The sequence below is a fragment of the Aptenodytes forsteri genome, unplaced genomic scaffold (assembly GCF_000699145.1).
Source record: "Aptenodytes forsteri isolate BGI_AS27 unplaced genomic scaffold, ASM69914v1 Scaffold59, whole genome shotgun sequence".
Lineage (NCBI taxonomy): Eukaryota > Metazoa > Chordata > Aves > Sphenisciformes > Spheniscidae > Aptenodytes > Aptenodytes forsteri.
The window spans coordinates 2,300,827-2,308,673 of NW_008794085.1; the positions used below are offsets into that span (position 1 = coordinate 2,300,827).

The window sequence follows — 7,847 nt, forward strand, 5'->3', positions numbered from 1 at the left end:
TTTGTGGTTTTTGGTTTTGTGGTGGTTTGTTTTTTTTTTTTTTTTGTCTTCTGTGCTCCTGCTTTGACCATTCAGGATTATCTGTGTATGGAATTCATTAGTTGTTTGGTCTCTGAGGTACCTGAAGGGTTGCTTTGTTTCTGCCCTTGTAATTTGGCAGAGTTGGGAACATCCTTACAGTAAGAGCTGTGCAACTTCTAGTTGTTTTTGCAGAGCTTTGCGTAAGGAGAAATGTTTTTAAAACAAAACACAAAAAAAACCCCAAATCAAACAAACAACAAAACCCAAACCAAAACACCCTAAGTACCTTTTAGCTCCCACTTCCAAACTTAAGAGGTCATATGCTTTTGGACAATTTGGGGTCAATTCTCAGTAAGTTAAGGGAGGTGAAATTCTAATCTTCCTAATAAACTGCCAAAGTAGATGTGAAGGTAACTATTTCTGCCAAGATCTGTCTTTCAAATGGGAAATGATTGCACGGTGTTCACGTTTCCCCTGATACTCAGAGAGGCATAAGCCGGTGGAAATAGTCGGGATGACATCTGGAGCCCTGGGTTTCAGCCTGTGGTGAATTCCTGTGCCTTGCTGCTGCTGAACCGCAGCCTTCTCTTGCGCAAGCGCTGCCCGGAATCAGGAGCGGAAGAAAGTATTGCAGCTTTTCAGTTAAACAGGGAGAGTTTGAGGGTAAAAATACTGTGAAACCGCTTAACATTGGATCTGATGGGTTTAGTTTTGTTTTCAGATAGTCTTTGGCCAAGCAGTTGTTGAAAGCTACATAACCATGCAGAACACGGGTCCGTTGTGCTGTACTGTACTATCTTCCTTTTTCATAGTGGTCTGGCTGACGGTGTGGAGAACTGATCTGTTTGGTAACCCGAATAATTTAATATTCACTTCTCAAATTTGAGCAGCGTAAACCCTTCAATTCTTGAGGCTAAGAGACGATTCAGCTCATCTAAACAGCTACTTAATTGTTCCCTTTTGGAACACAATAATTGCTCTTGGGAAACGGCTGAATTTCTGCACCGATTGAAACATGACATGGAATGACAGTTAATCTAAATGAATAATATATCTGATTGAGTTTGTTCTTAAATTTATTTTATTTTTACTTGGAGAGGAGGATGTCTGCTTTTTATGGGAGACTTGGGGTCACCTGGGAAATGTGGAGGGTCACGAAGGGCCTGACTTGGCAGTACTGAATTACAGATGCTGTGGCTGCGTTTGAGCCAGCCAGGTGGACTCTGCTGCTCTGTGTTCAGGATGCAAAACATTCCCCAACTCATTTAAAGAGTGTTGGGGAAAAGACTTCCCTCCCCCCATCATCTCCCCCCATTGCAAACATTATAAAGAGAAATTGCCATCCCTAACTAGGTGGTTCTTGAAGCATTTTACTCTGGGGGGCCCAGGAAGGGCTCCTGACATGTAAGCATGGGTTGGCAAAGACCTATGTCTGGCAGATTCTATACAATAATTAAAAAAAAAAAAAGTGTCTGGGTTTGATGTCTATTCCTAGACATGAGATGTAAATGAATGTGCGCTAGCAGACAGGGTGCAGGATAGGCACATGAACGTGTAGTCTTTGTCTTAGTAGTTCGTAATCAAACTATGCAAGAAGTGTGATCTTGCTGTTAATTAAGGGGTTTTTATGATTACAAAAAAGTATAGGAATCTACACTGTATTGTTATTACGCAGGTCATCTTAAACAGTCTCTGCTCTACTTAGCCAGTGACACTTGTTAAGTTTTTATCTAGAGATTTATTTTAAATTTGTAAGGTGGGGGGGTTTTTTTGGGGGGGTGTCTGTTTTGTGTTGTTTTTTATTTTAATTAATTGTGAGAGAGAGAATTTTCGGGGAAGGTTTAATCCTTTCTTGGGTAAAACTATGAAGTATCAGGACAAGTGAAGCAAATGCAAAAGAAGAGAGTTGACTGTAAGCTCACTTGACCAGCACAGTGTAATTGCCAGGTTTGTGAATAGCTCACTGAGGTCTTTCAAGTGCTCGAACGTTTCTTGTGGTATATCAGATATTGATTAGTATGAAGAATATTCTGGCTGAGACAGTGATTTCAGCCACCTTGGGCTACTTCTTCATTCCTCTTACAACGGTTTCCACCCGGGGAGTATCGCTAGGCTCCTTCCTACTGCCACAAACCTTGTCGGTGAGAGCCACTGTGAATCGGGGCGTGTTGCCGCTGTGCGGGCTGCAGCAGCTCTAGCAGTCAGCGAGCGCCTGCCTGTATCTCCTAGCAGTGGGAAAGATGAGTCTGGGAAAAAAGTCAATACAGACAACTAATGTACTGGAGGGGAAGAAAAAAAACAAGTATAGTCTCAGTTGTGTTGTCTAATTTTTCCCCCCGTGTTAAGTCTGATTTATAATAGTTTGCTTGCATTAGACGTTGCTAGCCACTCTGCTCTGATTTTCAGCTGAGCGGGTGAGTTGCTTTCCAGCAGCTCAGGCGCAGGTGCTGAAAGGATGTCACTGGCTGGGCAGCTTGAAGAGCTGCTTGTGGATGATGTAAATGGCAGTGCTTTTTACATTTTTTTCCATACTCTGCTGACCTGATGGTGGCCGTGCCCTGGAGTCAACTCCAGTGACAGCTGACCCTGCGGCTGTAACAAGTACACGCTGACCACGCTCTGGGTCAAGCTGCCGGCTGTTGGCTCTGCTCGCTGCAGCCTCACGGAAACCTTCTCTGCCTGAAAATAAGAGCGAGAGGAGAGTTTGTTTGATGTATGGTGCAGCTTCGTGATGGGCTTGAGGTGATTGAGGACACTTCTGCTCCCTTGTCAGCTGCAGCTGGGCAGCCCCAAAGCTGCTGACCACCAAAAATTAAAAGAAGCTTTCAGTCGGGTCAGTGAGCCAGCACAGCAGAGATGGGAAACGTGGGTGGAGGAAGAGGGAGACCAAGAGCTGTTTGGGCAGCAAATACTGCGCAGGAGCTAATCATGAAACCCTGGGGATAGCTTATGGCATGGCTGCTGTGGGAAACAAAAGCAGGTAGATGTAGCTCTGCCCATAGGAGTGTGCATTGCTGTAAAGGGGGCAGGAGTAGGGTAAGTAGCAGAGTTTTCCTTCACCTTGAAGAGAAAGCCGAACGCTCTCCCTCAGCTTGCAAGAACTGTGCAGGACATTGTGCTAAAAGGGAGGTAAAACACGAATGCAGAGATGTGAGCAGGTGAACCCCATACAGTGTAAACAGAACAGTTGGACCCAACGGAAGGATCACAGTCTGGTCCCTTACATTTAATCTCCTGTAGATTGAGACAGCTTGATAATCAACATGTTGTGCAATACTTCAATTTCCGTATTTTTCCAACCGAAAACAAATAGTCCTTGTTCGGTTAGACCATGTAATACTGGCAAGTTATTGTTAACCCATGGCCCTTCGTCTTAATGAAGCATAGTCTAAACAGAAAGGCTTTTGTTATAGTAAGAGGGGGGGAAAAAAGCGGTGATAGTTATTGCATGTTACTGCGCAAGACGTAAAGTAAGACTAAAATCCCCTGGAGAGACCTGTAATGCAGACCCAGAAAGAGAAGCACTGGGCACGTCTCAGGGCTGAGCCTTTGTGCTTGCGTGTGAGGAGTCTAACGAGGAGTGGGTGAGATTGTGAACTGCACGTGTTTGTGTGCACCACATTTTCAACGGTGAGTGGGAATAGAAGGTTTCTGCTTCCAATTACAAGAGGTAATGGTCTGTTCAAAACAAAAAGAAGTTTTGCAGCTCAGACATTTAATAGGCGCAGGTCAGTAAAAATATTTGTGCTGTTTACCGTAGGAAGCTGGTAACAGTGGAGGAGACTGTTAGTAACTTATGCTGTGTAATCGTGAGCTCAGGTAACATGACCATCAAACCTGTTTGAGTGTTCGTCTGACATGGGGTTGTGGCTGCTTAGAAAAATAATGCATAATGCAAATGAGCTTCTTTTAATAGCACAGAACACTAGGGCAAAAGAGAAACACAAGAGTTCAACTCTTGGTGCGTCTTGAGCTTCTCTAGGTGTTTCTCCGTGGTGGTATTTTTGTTGTGTTTTAACCTCTTTTGCTGTGCCTGCTTTCTGTTACTCTTTTAGCCTGGACGAAGCCTGTGAGCTGAGCTGTTTGCTTTTCTTTGACCCAGAGCCAGATGGTGATTAACTCACACAGTGAATTTAATCGGTGCTCTGGGAGTTTCTACTTTTAGACAGGCTTCTCTCCATTGCAGTTTCAATCTGGCATGAATCTTCAAAACTCAGCTTTTACAGTAGTCTTTCTAATTATTTTATATCAAACAGCAGCAGAAAACATAGTAGTGGAATGTGTTGGCTGTAAGCTTGCATGTATTCATGCATGCTGTTAGCGTGTGACATCGAGGGAGGAGAGTGGGCATCTGTCGTGGACTTTTCTTGTTGCAGTACGGGTTCAGCCCTGACTCTGGCTTAACTTCTTCTCTCTTCTAGTACATCACTCGCCTGCCAAAGAACCAGCACATCTGAATGCATTTCCCGAGCACCCATCCTCCCTGAATTACCTGAGACCCAAGAGGCAGAGACCTCAGATGCTGAATCTGAGCGGTACCGAGATGTCTGGGGTACTCAGACCGAGGCCAGCAGGTCTAGACAGCCCGTCGAGCAACCGCTACGCTGGAGACTGGAGTAGTTGTGGGGAGAACTACTTCTTAAACCCAAAAGACTGCCTGAGTGAAGCAGACTACGATGACGTCCCTTCGGAAGACACAGAGAGCGGGGACGACAGCAGCAAAGCCGAGGAGTCGGATGCCCCGGTAAGACACCCGCAGCCCATCCCCAGAGAGCACACGTTTCAGAGCTATTTGACAATGCAAGCAATAGACTCCGCGGTGGATCACAGAGCAAACCTCAAAGACCTGCAGGAAAGTATTGATACTCTGATAGGAAACCTGGAAAGGGAACTCAACAAAAACAAGCTAAATATGAGTTATTAAATCTTGTCCTGCATGACGCCTCCTCCTAGTGCCTCCGTGCCCCGCACCGGGCTTCCCACAGTCATGTGAGGAGTGATGGTGCCCTTGAATGCCTTGTGGTAAGGCCACGGCCCACCTTGCGTTAACAAATTTTAAGCCATTCCGTTACATTTCTGCCTTTTTGTTAGAAGGTGTTGGCCTGATTCTGGTGTTGGAGACAACCTTAGAGACCGAGAGGTGATTCCACATAGTGGCGTTTCTCCCTAAAAATACTATGCACTTAGGTGGTCTGGGCAATACCTGGCAGAAGATAAAGCAACATCTCTGCTGTTGGCGGCAGCGGAACTCCTCATTCCTGAAACCCTAGCTCCGGTACAGATGTTCCTCTCAGAAGAGGATGAACGCTGCTTGGCCTGAGTTTTGCAGCATGGACTTCAGATAGACTCATTTTACTATATATGCAATGGCTGCTATGAAAAATGCTTTTTATATATATATATATAAAATATTTATATATAAAGTTTTAATTGTACAAATATTAATGTATTCCTGTATTAACACTTTTCAATAATTATTTAAACAAGCAAAAATTAAATATTTTTCTAACCTTGTTTGTATATATCTATGTATAAATGTGCATGTGTCTGTAGCCACCTTTGGAAAGGAGAGGTCTCAGAATTACGAAATGTCCCCGTTTCTAGGAAGACGTGTTCGGTGATGCCGGGATGAAGTTACCCCTTGGGTAACACAGCGTTTGATTTATGCACAGAAACATGGCCAGAGAGAAGGCAGGGTGAATGATTAATATAAATGACCTTGTGTGTTGCAGGGGCATCGGTTTGCAGGTGTTGACTATTAACTCTCTCTCACACCCCCACCACTGTTTCTCTTTTTTTTTTTTTCTTCTTTTTTTGTTGTTTTTTTCCTCTGTGTTTTTTTTTGTATATAAAGAAGGTCTGGAAGGTATTTACTTTTCAAAAAATACTTCTGGTTTGTCGTTTTAACCTGTTACTTTATTCTTGACGTTTCAATAATTTTCTTTTTTCTCTTCAGAGTTTCATGTTTTTTTGTTGAGGTACCTTTGTCTGGCTGCTAGTAGTTAGATGTGTTTGAGCCCTCTCTGAAGGGCTGTGGCTCTGGAGATGCAAGACTCAAATTCTGCACAAAGGCAGTTATTTTTTTCTGAGTCTTTTTTTTTTTTCCTTCTAAATTAATCTCCCAGAAATGGAAACCTGAGTTGTTACATGAGGTTGAATGGGTTGAGTGATGTTATTCCTGGGGAGTTTGGGTAGGATTGCAGTTCACTGTGACCTTATTAGGTTCAGCTATCACTATCTTCTCAGATGATCTTTTATCTTTATCACATTTATGGTGAGCAATTAAACTTTTCATGTTAAGGAAACACACTCTTGGTTTAATTAAAATCGCATACAGATGTTTTGATAGTCCCTCTAACCGAAAGGAGATACGGAGTCATTCCTTGTCCTTCACAGGTCACCCCCCCGTGAGGAAGGGGGGATTTGGGCAGGTGGGGGCGAGAGGGTTATGTGTTTTGAGAGGTCAAACACCAAGTCGCTGTCAGCTGGCAGGGTAGAACTTAATTCTCTTCATCTCTTCGGTACAATGTTGGCGTCCCGCCATGGCTTTCCATTCACTCTGTGGGTAAGCGCTTTTCTGCTAACCCGTACTTCCTTATATTGCTTAATTGAAGAGTTATTTATTTACAGTAGCAAGGGATTAAGAATTGCTATGGCAAACTTCACCCCTCTTTTCTAAGGAGTTATTTTAGCATGGTTTCAAATGGCTTATTCAATCCCATTAATTTATTTTTTGTAAGTGTTAAAAGATGCAAAACAATTATTGCAATATAATGATAATGTATGAAAATGTAAATTTAACCTGAAGCATTTATCAATAAATCGATGTATTTTTTTAAACTTTTATACCTACAGAATGTGCATACTTTTTAAACTATAAATTTAAGTTCTAAATAAAATTTGAATTAAGAACAAAATTTGACTAAGCCTAGTTAGTGATTATTTAAACCTGTCTAAGCTGATGCCATCCACTTGCACTGGCTGCACATGTGAATTAATTCCATAAAGACACTTAGCTTTTCAAAAGATGTTTTGTTCTGTTGTCATTTCTAGATTGACCCAGAATTTCAGTTACATAATTAAAAAGAAAACCAAACCACTACTTAGTTTAAATCCAAAAGGAATAATGTTCTAAGGAAGTTGTCAAACCAGTGTTGTGGCAGCGTTCCTTCTTCTTCTGTTGCAGAATGCTGATGCTTTTGAACGTAGCCTGGCTTCGGCACTGGGTGTGTAGATGTATTAGCGCCAGTTGAAAGGTGTTTGCATTTAAAGTTATTTGATAAATGATATATGAAGTTTTCATTGTCTGTAATAATCTAGATGATGGAAGCGAGCACCTTTTGAATAAGTGTAAGCTTTTTCTACAGGAGGGTTCTGTAACTCAGTGCAGCAGTGCGCTGCTCTGTCAACTTTGATATTTTAACCTTACAACAGGGGAAATTAATGACTTGATAAACTGTATTAATGTTAATCTAATTAGTTAATTAAAATATAGTAAAGTATTGGTATTATTCAAATGAAACATTTGCTGTTAATCTAGTTATAACAACTTGGGGAACACATTTTGTATCTTAGAAATCCTCTTTTAATGAGACATTTCCCAAGTGGTATTTTTGTTATATGTTGTCCCTTACATATTCTTAGATATTACTATATTTCGTATAGTTATTTATATGATCTGGTCAAGCTGCGTCCTTCTTATGATTGTTACAGATTCTTAAGGAACAGGATAGAGTTAATTTCCTTCCCAGTAGCTGGTACCGTGCTGTGTTTTGGATTTAGGGTGAGAACAATGTCGATAACACACTGATGTTTTAGTTGTTGCT

General features: G+C 42.0%; 1 protein-coding gene across 1 annotated transcript in view; it reads left to right on the plus strand.

Moving 5' to 3' along the window:
- SYDE2 (synapse defective Rho GTPase homolog 2) overlaps positions 1 to 5,356 on the plus strand; it is a 33,118-nt gene extending 27,762 nt beyond the window's left edge. Inside the window, exon 7 of the mRNA XM_009274301.1 lies at positions 4,443 to 5,356. Within this exon, the coding sequence (XP_009272576.1) occupies positions 4,443 to 4,945 (503 nt within the window). The 3' untranslated portion in view covers positions 4,946 to 5,356. The remainder of the gene's footprint in view (positions 1 to 4,442) is intronic.
- The last annotated feature ends 2,491 nt before the right edge of the window (positions 5,357 to 7,847 follow it).